The sequence below is a fragment of the Alosa pseudoharengus genome, unplaced genomic scaffold, assembly GCF_046254945.1.
Source record: "Alosa pseudoharengus isolate Yale_2024_CS ecotype anadromous, Long Island Sound unplaced genomic scaffold, YU_APseudo_1.1 YU_APseudo_1.1_scf_5, whole genome shotgun sequence".
NCBI lineage: Eukaryota > Metazoa > Chordata > Actinopteri > Clupeiformes > Clupeidae > Alosa > Alosa pseudoharengus.
This window is the reverse complement of record NW_027468837.1, coordinates 39307288-39321771: the sequence shown is the minus strand read 5'-3', so window position 1 is coordinate 39321771 and position 14484 is coordinate 39307288. Positions and strand designations below refer to the sequence as shown.

General features: G+C 39.0%; 1 protein-coding gene across 3 annotated transcripts in view; it reads right to left on the bottom strand.

The window, feature by feature from the left end:
• LOC143104157 (protein FAM107B) overlaps nt 1-14228 on the bottom strand; it is a 42745-nt gene extending 28517 nt beyond the window's left edge. For all 3 annotated transcript variants that reach the window (XM_076268112.1, XM_076268113.1, XM_076268111.1), the window contains exons 1-8: nt 14127-14228; nt 13749-13771; nt 13379-13477; nt 8020-8073; nt 6933-7107; nt 6440-6498; nt 5503-5553; nt 5263-5347 (exon numbers count right to left, since the gene is read on the bottom strand). Coding sequence is in view for 1 of the 3 variants with exons in the window: in XM_076268111.1 (XP_076124226.1) it covers nt 5263-5347; nt 5503-5553; nt 6440-6498; nt 6933-7107; nt 8020-8073; nt 13379-13477; nt 13749-13771; nt 14127-14155 (575 nt within the window). In the remaining 2 variants the exon portion in view is untranslated. The remainder of the gene's footprint in view (nt 1-5262; nt 5348-5502; nt 5554-6439; nt 6499-6932; nt 7108-8019; nt 8074-13378; nt 13478-13748; nt 13772-14126) is intronic.
• Nucleotides 14229-14484: the final 256 nt, after the last annotated feature.

Below are 14484 nucleotides of genomic sequence, written 5' to 3'. Positions count from 1 at the left end.
CGAGCATTCTTCTTTTTTTATGGTTATTATTGCTAATGTGAATTAGAAACACTGTGTTTTTTGTAACCTTTACATTTGATGCATTTATAGCACTTGGCCCAGTGGGCGAGGAGTGAGTTAATATCAAGTTTTCTTAGGAGTTTGGTGTTGTGTTCCTTAGGGACAGTAGGTGCGCGCGCCATGTTCGGGATGGCGCTTCAGCAGTTATCGGTTTGTCTCTATGTATACATGTTTTACCAGTTGTTTTGTTTTTTGGTCTTTTGTGTCTGTATGGGCCTTCTGATGTATACAAAAATAGCTTCTGACAATCCTGTGAGATTTCACTTGCTATTGTATCACACATTTGCTGCTTTATCTTCCCCTCTTGATGTAGGCTACTATGATATCTCAAAACAGTCCTAATCCCACTCTCCAATTTGGTGGACACACACTAAAATTTACTAGCTGGAATGTAAAGGGACTGAATCAACCTATCAAGAGAAGAAAACAATTCTTCACCACCTTCAAAGTATGGGGACTCATATTGCTTTCCTGCAAGAAACGCACCTGAAAACAGATAATCACTCTTTGTTGCATAAACGATGGGTTGGTCAGATGTATGAGAGGGGAAAAAGTCCGCAACACCAGTATATGCTCCCAAGTTATAGTTTATTACCGTGACGTTTCGGGCCAACTCAAGCCCTTCATCTGTGACGTCTGATGAAGGGCTTGAGTTGGCCCGAAACGTCACGGTAATAAACTATAACATGGGAGCATATACTGGTGTTGCGGACTTTTTCCCCTCTCTCTCATCGTAAGTGTTTTGTCCAGCACCCAGGATTAGATCGGGATGTGCGTGCGTTTTTTCCTCTTTATACTTGGTTAGATGTATCACTCACACTACAGCTGTAAGGCAAGGGGAACTGCAATTCTCATACACAAACCTGTGCCGTTTACTTTATCAAATACCAAACTAGATACAAATGGAAGATATGTCATAGTAACTGGTAACCTCTATAACAACCCAGTGATCTTAGCCAATGTCAATGCCCCCAATTGGGACGATGAACATTTTTTCGAGTCCTTTTTATCTTCTTTCCAAGATATGCAATCTCATTGCCTCATATTGGGAGGTGACTTCAACTGCTGGCTAAATCCTTCTTTAGACCGCTCTTCTATGAATATGAAGCCTCAAACAAAATCAGCTAAACTAATTAAGTCTTTTCTAAAAGAATTTGCTGTATCTGATGTCTGGCATTTTCTGAACCCAACAAGCAGAGCTTATTCTTTCTTCTCAAATATGCACCACACTTTCACACGTATAGATTACTTTTTGTTAGATAACCGACTCCTCCCTGCTGTGCATTCCTGCACCTATAACCCCATAGTTATTTCTGATCATGGCCCTGTGACATTAGAACTTAACTGGAAAGGTCATATAAAGCCACGTCCACCATGGCGTTTTAACACCCGGCTGCTGTCTGATGATGACTTTGTAAAATTCATGTCCACTCAAATTGATGTGTTTATTAAGATAAATAAAACCGAGGACACTTCCCCCTCTACCCTGTGGGAAACATTTAAAGCGTACACCAGGGGTCTTATGATCTCATATGCAAGCTATGAGAAAAGAGTGAGAGAAAGGAGAATGGCAGATCTAATGTCTCAAATCTCACAACTCTCTTCTCCTTCCCCAGACGCATATAAAGAGAGACTTATATTACAAGCTGAATTTGATAACTTGTCAAGCACTCTAGCTGAAGATCTACTTTTTAAATGTAGATATGCTCAGTATGAGCAAGGCGATAAGTCCAGCAAGCTGCTAGCCCACCAACTGCGCCAAAAATCCTCAGCTCACCAAATTTTAAAAATAAACACACACACAGGCACTACAACTGATCCACAATTAATAAATGATCAATTCAAAAACTTCTACAGTCATTTGTACACCTCTGAGAATCAAAGTGGGCTGTCAGAGTTGGACTCTTTTTCAGAGACCTTTCCATACCAGGCTTAGATACAGCCTCAGCATCAGGCTTGGAACAACCAATCACATTAGAGGAGATTTTTAGAGCAATCTGTGCTATGCAAAGTGGCAAGTGTCCTGGCCCAGATGGCTACCCCATTGAATTCTATAAGAAGTTTTCAGGTCAACTGGCCCCCCTCTTGCTTGAAATGCTTAATGAGTCTTTTACTACCAATAGCTTACCCCCTACTCTGCGGCAAACATCTATCTCCTTAATATTAAAAAAGAACAAAGACCCGCTTCTCTGCAGCTCATATAGGCCAATTTCATTGATTAATGTGGACGCTAAATTATTAGCTAAGGTGTTGGCTATGCGTTTAGACTCGATCCTGCCTTCTTTAATATCTACTGACCAAACTGGATTTATAAAAAAATAGACACTCCTTTTTCAATGTCAGACGTTTATTTAATATTATGTATGCCCCCCCCTTCACCCACTTGTTCGGAGGCTGTTGTGTCCCTGGATGCAGAGAAGGCCGTCGACCGAGTGGAGTGGGAATACCTTTTCTATACACTAAGAAAGTTTGGGTTCTGTGAAAAATGTATTTCCTGGGTGAGGCTTTTATATACCCTCCCCTCTGCTCTGCCTCTGTCAGAACTAATAGTATAAACTCTGAATACTTTAGTCTCCAGCGTGGTACCAGACAGGGCTGCCCCCTATCTCCTTTACTTTTTGCAATCACCATTGAGCCCCTTTCTATAGCTTTACGTTCCCATCCACAAATCTCTGGAATCTTAAGGGGTGAGGTTGAGCAAAAAGTAGCACTGTATGCAGATGATCTGCTTCTTTTTCTCTCTCCAACCTAAGTTTATCACTGCCAAATGCACTTTCCACTCTGGAGGGCCGTTGGGAAAATTTCAGGCTACAAGGTCAACTATGACAAAAGTGAGCTATTCCCGTTGAATGCAGCTGGGCACAACTTCCCATCACAAAATGTGCCATTTAAAGTTGTTTCTAATAAGTTCACATACCTAGGTATCCAAATTACAGATTCCTTTGAAAACCTCTTTAGGGCCAACTTTGAACCTTTACTTACTAGAACCAAACAAGATCTAAAGCGCTGGTCTCTACTTCCCTTATCTGTAGCTGGACGTGTTAACCAAAATTTTACCAAAATGTTCTTATCTCTTTCAATGTCTACCAGTCTACTTAACAAAAGCATTCTTCCGTAAACTAGACAGGTTGATATCAGAATTCCTATGGCAGGGACGGCCTCCAAGACTTCGCAAAGCATACTTAGAAAGACCAAAGTGTCTTGGTGGTCTTGCTCTACCCAACTTCCAATATTACTATTGGGCTACTCATCTGCGTGTGATGCACTATTGGCTGCAAGCCACCGATCCAGAACGCACTGCTGCCTGGCTTAGTATTGAAGCGGCTTCCTGTAAACCATCCTCTCTTACGGCACTCTTATACTCTCCAGGAAACTCTCCTACTATGCGATACACAAAGAATATAGTGGTTAGGACTACTCTCAAAATCTGGAGGCAATTCAAACTTAATTTTGGCATTCTTCCTTCCTTGCTACATGCCCCTATTAACCAAAACCATTCATTCCCCCCATCATTGATGGACAAGGCCTTCTCTGCATGGGTGCAGGCGGGTATCACTTCGTTCAGTGTACATTTGTACATAGGAGGAACCTTTGCCTCATTTCAGCAGCTGACAGTGAAATTTTCTTTGAAAAAAAGTAATTTTTTTCAATATTTACATCCGTAGCTTTGTTCAAGCTGAAATTCCTAGTTTCCCCTCAAAACCACAAGATACAAAACAAGACATATTTCTAGAACGAGTTTTTAGAGAGAAGGGTTTCATCTCGTATATGTATGGTAGAATCTTTTCGGAATACAATCATTCCTTGTCTTCTGTTAAGACACTCTGGGAACAAGATCTGGGAGTGTTAGATGAGAATATTTGGGAGAAAATATTGTACCGTGTCCATTCCTCCTCTTTTTGTGCCAAACATGGTCTAATACAATTTAAAGTTCTCCATCGCATTCACTGGAGTAAGGAGAAGCTCTCTAAGATTTTCCCTCAAATAAGCCCCCTCTGTGATCGATGCCAGCAGGCTCCAGCCACCTTAATTCATATGTTTTTAACTTGCCCAACTCTCCATAATTTTTGGACCGAAATTTTCAATACTTTATCTATTATATTAAATGTGCCCTCTGATCCTATCCCAATAACTATTTTGTTTGGAGTGCTGCCCTCTACCCTAGTGGTGCCTAAATTCAAGGCTTGATCCTACTCAGGTGGAAATCCTCTACCCCTCCCACAATTTATCACTGGCTGAGAGATCTTTTGTCCTACTCCAAGCTGGAGAAGATGAGGGCTACATTGCAAGGCTCCACCACTAAATTCTACAAAATTTGGAATCCTTTTCTTGAACATCTAAAATCAATTCAGTTCCCCTCTGCCAATCTGTAATTTGTATTGTACACTTCTCTAGATGTGTGTAGTTTTTGTGTGCTATAAGTAAGTGGAAATAACATTTAATATACACTTCCTATGGGATTGTGTCATTCACAAAGGCCTCTTTTTGTCTTTGTTTTGGTTAGTATCGTTTTTTTTTTTTTTTTTCTTCCATGTTGTGTCTTGTATTGTGTCCTTGTATATGTGTGTGTACGTGTGTAAGTGTATTCAAGTCCAGAATTTGACCCAGAACTTAAACAACTGATTGTTAATGAGTTATGCTTTTTTGGTCTCCTGATTCTAATGTTGTCATTTGTAAGACATTCTATACATCAATATTGTCATTGTATATAATGAGTTTGAAAGGAAAACCAATAAAAATTATTTACAAAAAAAAAAAAAAAAAAAAAAAGAGTTTTTTGTACCTTAAAATGTTTCCAAAATCGTTTAAGTGGTTCATCAACTCATAACAGGGTTAACGGCAATTCTGCATTCGCTTCGCGGCCATCTATCGGCTATAACCGCACTATGTAAGTTTGCCAGATCGGGTAGCGGATCTGTAGTTCGATGGAATGAGACATAAGAAACTAGAAATTTGACTTTTATCTGATGTCGCAATACATTGTACTTTTATAAGTCATGCAAAATATTCTACCTTGTCTGTGGACATTGTTATTTGCAAAGCCGGTGCTGGATAAACAAATAGCGTGCGTGCGACAGAGGGAAAGTTCTTTGGTGTTGCTTTAAAGAAACATGTCTAGACAAAATTAATATCATAAAAGTTCTTCAAATGACTCTTTCACATAGTTTGTCATATGTGTCACTCAAGCAAAGAGACACTCACGTGTGAGCTGGTTCATCAAAAGAGGCTATTAGAACAATGGTGTTCACTTTGATGGCATTCAGGAAGTCTACCACCGGCTCCACCTCTGAAATGCACAAAGTATACCCTGTCAACAAATACAAACTGACATACACTGCACGTACGTGCACACACACACACACACACACACACACACACAGACTCAATTAACTTAAATATACCTGGTTGTAGTACTGTAAAAGATGATATATATAAACTTACTTCCATCATACATGTCAAATCTGGCCATGGTCAAAACTTCCCCAGTGTCACCTGTTGGAAAATAAAGGTGAGATCATGTGTTCCCTTCTTCAACAGCCAGAAAGTCATAGGTTCGATTCTTGCCAGCGTTGTTGTGCCCCTAAGCAAGGCACTGAACCCTGAACAGCTCTGTGCCTGGAGACTGCCTCCACAATAGGTGACTGTAAGGATGGGGATTTTGCTTGCTTTTGGACAAAGCATTTGCATACGTTTGCGTACACAACTCCATGTTTTGTGAACAAAACCTTGCCCAAATACTGTACGTGTAACTGATGGAGAGGTCCGCTTGAATGCAGACCACAGAACTCGGTCCCAGAAATGTAAATAATGCCTCTAGCATTCATAAGAATATTGCATCTTGCGGACGCATCAAGTTAATTTAAAGCCATGCTCCACCTGTGCCACCAATGGGACTGAATACATTTGGCACATTTTTTACTGTATTATGTGAGTATAGTCGTATATATAAGTATCTGTGAATTAGTGAAACACACTCAGCACACAGTGAACACACAGTGAGGTGAAGCACACACTAATCCCGGCGCAGTGAGCTGCCTGCTACAACAGCGGCGCTCGGGGAGCAGTGAGGGGTTAGGTGCCTTGCTCAAGGGCACTTCAGCCATGCCTACTGGTCGGGGATCGAACCGGCAACCCTCCGGTTACAAGAGGCTGCCCAGAGTATGAGCATATCCTTAGTGCCTCGATGTAAATAAATAAATAGGCATCAGTTTACATACATATTTTACAAACATATTTTCACAGGTTGACAATGACATGATTAGGGCAGGGATTGTGCTAATAAATAATAATACAAATAAACATTACTACTAACATTTCATTATTCCATTTTAATTTGTAAATGAAATGACATCTATGGGAGTCACAGCGGGCACCTCACCTTTCAACAAGGCTATATTAATTCCTCTGCCAATGTTATTGGCAACCCCACTCATTAACCTATGGAGCACATGAAATCAAACCTGCAATCAAATAGTGTGTGTGGAGAAATTATGCTGTGGTTTTAAACACATGAACAAAACATGTGGAAATGGAGGAGTGCAATGTAGACAGTTAGTTTGTACTGCCATCTTCAGGATTTAGCAAACGATCAGTAATTCATCAAATAATATGCTGCTATAATGAGTTATCTATTGGCTCTTCCAAGGAATCTTCCAAACATGATATGCCTTGTTTATGGCAGTTTCTGAACATAGAGTTAGTGTCTTGCCTCAAGTCTGTTATTTATAACTATTATTCATTTCAGTGAGATGTTCAAAGACTGTCAATGTGATCATCAGTAGCGTTTAGCTTAAATCATTTTAATGGCATTTAGCACTTACTTCTTTTGACTTTAGTTTCAATGGTGTAACTGTAATCATTACTTTACTCACATGTTGCCCTCAAAGCAAATTCTTGGTCCAAGTATATTTGCGACACCACTTTTTAGATGAAAGGCGAAGTAGCCATCAGGACATGTGTTGATACCACACTTGGAAGGGGCAGGTTTGTCCAAGCTCCTCCTCTGTAGGCCTAGTGACGCCATCCTGCGCTCTACTTCATCTTGGGCTTTAAGAATCAGTATTTGAATGATATAAATACACATTTATTCACATTGCGATCTGATGAAGAGTGTGTGCGCTCGAAACGTCAAACGAGTTAAAAATAAAATTCTTAAGGGATGAGCAGTGGGCCAGTTTTTGTGTCCTTGTAAGCACACATTTTGAAAATTCAACCCACTATTCCAAGGCTCCACTAATTCATAATTGCCTGATAAATGTGTCCTGTCACCTTTTCTTTTGATCTTCACCTTCAGCTCTGCTGGTTTTGTATTTGTTGATTGAAATTACTATTATATCAATCCCAGGTAGATGAGTGATATTATTCAGTCAAAAAATGAATAAGTGTGGAAGACACTCCATCACTATTGGTTCCTATTTGCAATTCCTGACGATTAGGACAGCTGGAATCACTTCCCTCTTTTAATTAGTTTTGTTCATTAAGGTCTGTCATTAATTAGTTTTGTTCATTAAGGTCTGTCATTAATTATTTATGTGCATAACCAGGGGGGAGGCTTTTCTGTCACCATGAGATGTACAGGTAAATTAATGAATAACGGATAAATGATTCATTAACAAAATTAAAATAATCATCATTAATTAATTATTTATTAAATATTAATGGTCATGAAGGTTCTCTTCATAAACTAATTGCAGTTGGCATAAACTCTATAATTATACAAATAACGCTAGTACCACAGCGCGGACAATAATGTTTTTAACAGTGAATGTGCGGTGACACAACCAGTGGAAGTCAGGAGACCTGACTGCCCTCTGAACCTAATCACCAACAACATCTCAAACCAACCAGCCAATCAAAAACAACAAACCCAACTGAATGTGTAGTGCACATCAGTGAATATAACACATATGCATATGCAAAAATAGACTTGGGACTTCTTGCAGTAGAGGATTAACTTACTTTCTGCATATGTCTTCTTAAACATGTCTGATTGTACAAATCCTTCAGTGTCACCTGTAGGAAGATAAAGTTGACATCATTCGACTTATTCAGGCAGCGGCCAATGTACACCAAAACAAGACTACAGGGGACACAACCATATGATTGTTGTTTTCTACGCATTTGTCAGTAGGTGGTGAAAACGCATGAATGATATAGTCAGTGTACCCCTTAGCCTCCTTTTGGTTGAGACTATTGCTGTTTCTCAAAGTCAAGGATTCGTGCTTGGTAGAACGAGTCCTGCCGAGTCAAATCCTTCAAAGACGAGGCAAGGCTTCTTCTTAGCATTCGGAAATCACACAATGTAACAGACTAGCGAGTGTGCAGACGAGGCAAGGCTTCTTCTTACCATTCGGAAAACACACAATGGAACAGACTAGCGAGTGTGCAGGAAGCTGCAGGTGTGCGTTATTAAAAATCATGCCTCCTGCCCGCTTCTTTTTGAAAAACAATGAATGCACCACTCATTCTCCCACGTGTATAAATTCATTCATTCATTTGCCAATATAAACCACAAAGCAGCAACTATTAAGCAAAATCATAAAGAGAAAAGTGTAATATTTCGCTTGCAGTGGCTCTCATTCTCTCTCAAAATGTTTAGATATCCTTCCTAAATGCCTTATTTACACTATTACGGTGTGAGAGTTCAAAGTTGTAAAATGATTTGAGCCCATATTTCATTTAGGTTACTTTACATAGTGACAACAACACAAGGGGCCCTATCGTGCACTTTACATAGTGACAACAACACAAGGGGCCCTATCGTGCACTTTAAATAGTGACAACAACACAAGGGGCCCTATCGTGCACTTTACATAGTGACAACAGCACAAGGGGCCCTATCGTGCACTCCAGCACAATTGACTGTACACTGGCGCTTTTGTCTTTCCTATTTTGCATTCAGTGCATATTGGAATTTTCCCTCCATAGGTAGACGTCAGTAAATTAGGGAATGCAATTGCGCCCACGGGGGTGGTTCAGCGAAAAGAGAAGGCGTGTTCCAGCGCAAACGTTCCCTGTTCATATTTTGCAAGTTTCAGAAAACAATTCCGCCACAGATCAGGAACATCCACAGACCAGGAACATCCATCATTTGATACTTGCGTTTCAGATCGTTAAGATAGCGCCCAATGTGTACATTTAAATACATAGTGAACTGCTTTGTTTAGTACAGATTTTAAATCGTCTTTGTTGGTATTGGAAACTGTACCTCAACACCAACGTCCTTGACCTGTGGTGTTCCCCAGGGGTCGATCTTGGGGCCACTTTTATTCAACCTCTATATGCTCCCACTTGGACAAATCATCCAACATAATTTGATTTCATATCATAGCTATGCAGATGACACACAAATTTACTTAGCTCTGTCACTATGGTCCCCTTGAATGTCTGTGTCAGTGTATAGAACAGGGGTGTCCAAACTACGGCCCACGGGCCAACTGCGGCCACCACGCACTTTAATCTGGCCCGCCGAGCATTTATTAGTTTATCATAGATCCGGCCCGCATGCACTGTCATCTGGCCTGCCGAGCATTTAATTAGGTTAGGCCGCTCGCAATTTTTTTCCAGCGATAGACGACTTTGTGTGTAACTTTAGGCTACTGCAAACTGCTTTATACTCTTCTTATAGAGCGATTACAATGTCAATGTCAAAACAGCTTGTTACATCGAGATACATAGTATCTCCTTTGCAGCAGATCTAACTACGTTATGCTACTCTATTTAATTGGGAACGCATTTGAGCGTGCATGCACGAAAGTGAGAGAGTGCGGCAGGTTCCAGCTGGCTTGTCATTGTTGATAATTGATATCTACCTTTTAAATAAGAAACTTTTAAAAGGAAATCGCGATGGCAACAGTAGTTCCCACTACTGACCACTTATAAACTGTAAGAGGGCATGAGCCATAGGCACAGCACTAGCCATAGGCTATATTTGAGTGTAGCTGGCAAAAGAGTTTTAAAGTGACAGTGCACTATTTATAAATTAATTAAACAACATCAAATTAACAGTATTTCTTTAGAAATTAATTTTCTACAACAAAATTACTTTGTCATTTAAATTATATAAAACATATATACCCATTATTTTTTGTTGTGTGGCCTGCCGGCCAATTTCCAAAACTCAATGTGGCCCTTGAGTCAAAAAGTTTGGACACCCCTGGTATGGAACAAATACTAATACTATTAGTATTAGTACTATTTTATTTGTTACATAGCGCCTTTCAAAGCACCCAAGGTCGCTTTACACACTAGACATTTACGCGTAAGACAAAATGCCAGACGGAGCGGCGTAGTCGCCAGCATTCCCGTGACATCAAGACAAACAAACAAATTTACAAAAGACGCACAAGACAAAAGATGCCTGATGGAACGGCGTAATTGCCAGCGTACCCGAGACAACGGTAGACATACAAGACAGACAACAACAAAAAATTAACAAGTAATAAAATAAATAAATAAATAATAAATAAAAATAAAGAAAAGTCCGTGTTAACTTAACTTTTCTCCCACTCAGTCCAATGATATGGCGTAGCTACAGCTGTGTCTTCAGACCAACCCGGAGGATTTAACGTTAACAGGCCTTCAATAAGTGATGTTAGTAGGCCCTAGAAGCTACTTGTAACAGTTAGACTGCAGTCTAGCTAGATCAACACCTGGATGTCTCAAAATTTTCTTCAGCTAAACAAAGAAAAAACTGAAGTAATTATATTTGGTAAAAAGGAGGAAAGACTTAGGGTTGCCACTGTCCTTGACACAAAAGGGTTGAAAGCAAAGGATACTGTTAAAAATCTTGGTGTATTCATTGACAGTGATCTAAATTTCAACAGCCACATGAAAGCGATAACTAAATCAGCTTTTTACCACCTCAAAAATATTGCCGAGGGCTGATGTTAAAAGATGATTTAGAAAAACTCATTCATGCATTTATCTACAGCAGAGTTGATTACTGCAATGGACTTTTCACAGGCCTTCCTAAAAAGACTATCAAACAACTTCAGGTGATACAAAATGCAGCAGCTAGGGTCCTAACAAAAACTAAAAGAACTGACCACATTACTCCAATTCTTAAGTCCCTGCACTGGCTTCCAGTAAGTCACATAATTGACTTTATTGCTATATTGTTTATAAATCACACCCTCCAGACCTCTCAGGTCTCAGGAGAAAAGCCTGTTAGTAAAACCTGCTGTTAGAACTAAACATGGTGAAGCAGCTTTTAGCTGCTACTGTATGCGGCTCAGCTGTGGAATCAACTTTCGTATGACATCAAAAAGGCCCCAACTGTAGCCAGTTTTAAATCTAGACTTAAGACCAAACTGTTCTCAGATGCTTTCTGCTAACTGCACTGAGTTACAAATTCTGAATCTGCCTTGAAAATTATTCTACCTTGTGTCTTTTATTTTGTCTTTTTAATTATTCTTTATTTTTTAAATGATTTTACCTTGTGCGTTATTTTTTTTTTTATTATGATCTTGACCTTTTAAACTATTCTTTCACTATTTCCCTTTTATGTTTTTATTTGTTATTACTGTCTGGTTTTGTTTATGTAAAGCACATTGAATGACCTCTGGGTATGAAATGTGCTAAACTTGACTTGACTTCCATAAATGTGTTCACAGGAGTGTGCTTGTTCCAAGCACGCAGAGGATACACACAGCTTTGAAGGATCCGTCCTTGACTTTGAGAAACAGCCAATGGCTGCCTCCTGAATAAGTCAAGTCAAGTCAAGTCAAGTTTATTTATATAGCGCATTTCATACACAGAGGTCATTCAATGTGCTTTACATAAACAAAACCAAACAATAATAACAAATAAAAGCATAGAAGGGCAATATAGTCAAAGAATAGTTAAAAGGTAAAGATCATAATAAAAAGAAAACATAAAACAAGGTAAAATCATTTAAAAATAAAGAATAATTAGTAAGCAAAACAAAGGTAAAAGTAGTAAAAAAAAGTAATAAAAGACAAAGTAGAATAATTATCAAGGCAGATTCAGAATTTGTAACTCGGCACAGTTAGCAGAAAGCATCTGAGAACAGTTTGGTCTTAAGTCTAGATTTAAAACTGGCTACAGTTGGGGCCTTTTTGATGTCATCCGAAAGTTGGTTCCACAGCTGAGCCGCATAGCAGCTAAAAGCTGCTTCACCATGTTTAGTTCTAACTATAGGTTTTACTAGCAGGTTTTTCACCTGGGACCTAAGAGGACGAGAAGGTGTGTACTGCTGAAGCATGTCTGACAAGTATTTAGGTCCTGCTCCATTTACTGATTTATAAACAAGCAATAGTGCTTTAAAGTCAATTCTGTGACTTACTGGAAGCCAGTGCAAGGACTTAAGGTGTATTAGGTGAATTAGCCATCTCCACCATCATTACATGTGACTCTTATGTGCTACATGCTAACTTCCTCATTTCTTTCCTGATAAAGTGCTATGCCTAATAAAGTGCTATGACTAACTTGTTATAAATCCAAAGTAAAACATATATTATCATCTAATGTTGTGATAGACCTCTGTATCAACTTAAGTTCTATTGGATATTACCAGTTTTGAACTTCCATTTGCTATTTATGGCCTGCAGCAAGGCCTCACTGACGCGTAGGCCCATGTTTTAAAACCAGTTTTGCCATGCTTTATTAAAGGGGCAATTCCAGACAAAACTGTCACGTCCATAACGCCAACACAATGCTAAGGTATGGCATGATGTGAATGATGATCACTTGAAATTTGAGCATTCAATCTTCTTGGTTGTAGAACTTTCATGAAAAACTTTTCACTTTTTACAAATACCATTTACTTGGCGTTATGACAGTTTTGCATGGAATTTTCCAAAGGCCTTTGTTTTTGTTGAATGCCTTTGTTTTTCTTTTTTGACACTAGTGCGACTAGTGTGTCACAACAGCCAGCAGTGTGGTAGTATGTCCATTCTAGAGTTACTAATAGTGGACAGACAAGAAAGGATATAATGGTTACTCTCCACATAACACATGTCTTTCAGGAGGAACATCAAAAAATGACAGCTGAGCTTAAACAGCATGCTGAATATTTCAGAATGATTGTATTGCACACCAGGTATAGCACTTAAATGTTCACTATTGTTACTAGAATGAAATTTTAATGTTATACTCCCTTGAGTAAGGGTATCTGTTTTGGCATACTTATGTTTAGGCTACATAATTTGGAGTGGCAGTATACTAATTTGGGTTACAGTTTACTTGAATCCTTGATAACACAAGTCCTTGAGTGGACTGATTAAGATGTTAAGACACACTGATACATTAAAAAAAACATTTTGAACCATTTAAAGAGGACAGAAATCCAACTTACCAAGAAGATTGACAACTTTCATCTTTAGGACTGATTGATAAGACACCAAAATCCATGTTAAAGCAATTGTAGTCAAAACAATCAAAAGACGTTTCCAGTCTATAAATGGAAAAGATCAGAGTTATCCAGTCTTGACCTTGCAGCCAGAGAGCACACTTGGAATAAAGATGTCTGCTAACTTTTTGAGCATTAGTGTTGTTCATTGGCATTTAAATGGCATGATAGGATTTAGGCTACATAGCAGTTCACTCCAATTTTAGAACCAACATATGGCCAGCATTGCACATTATAATCATCACAAGTGTAGAGTATATCCTATGCTCATCCAAAAGGAAATTAACTACACCAAAATAATGTATAAACACTGTACCTTGTCTTCTCTGTGGACCCCCACTGAAAGTGTTGAAATGAAGCCAATTAGTTAGATGGTTTGACAATGCAGTGTGCACAAAGAGTTAGAAACAGTTCATCACAACAGAAGTGTACAACAAAAGTTTCCACTTCCACTGTAGGTATCTCTGGGAACTCTGAAAGGACACAAATTTGGATTTCCACATAGCCTGTCTCAGCTAAGATGATGAACAGTGTAGGCAAAGACATCTAGAAAATCAAAGATAAGACATGCATGCCATATTTTGTTCCATTCACTCTGCCGTACATTTTGATACCATACGTAAATCAACCACTTAGCTTAAAAACTACAGTTTTTACACATCTACCATAATGTCAAAATCCTTCAGTATATTACCCGCTCTGTCCTTTCCTAATGGTCCACATATCCTTTAGGTTTGTGAGCTGTTTCTTTGAACGTGTGTGAACGTTGAGGATTATCCTCAACTGAGAGAATGAAGGCTTGTCTTAAAGGCGTGAGCTAGTTGGACTAGAGGAACAGGGTAGTATTCAAATGAGATCTGAGTGAGCTGGTTGGACAAGACGAACAGGATAGCATACATCGCTGTGGCTATTATATATGCTCTTTCACAAGCTTCTTGACAGCTGAGCTTAATTTCAACAGCATGCTGAATATTTCAGAATGATTGTATTGCACACCAGGTATAGCACTTAAATGTTCACTATTGTTACTAGAATGCAATTTTAATCTTATA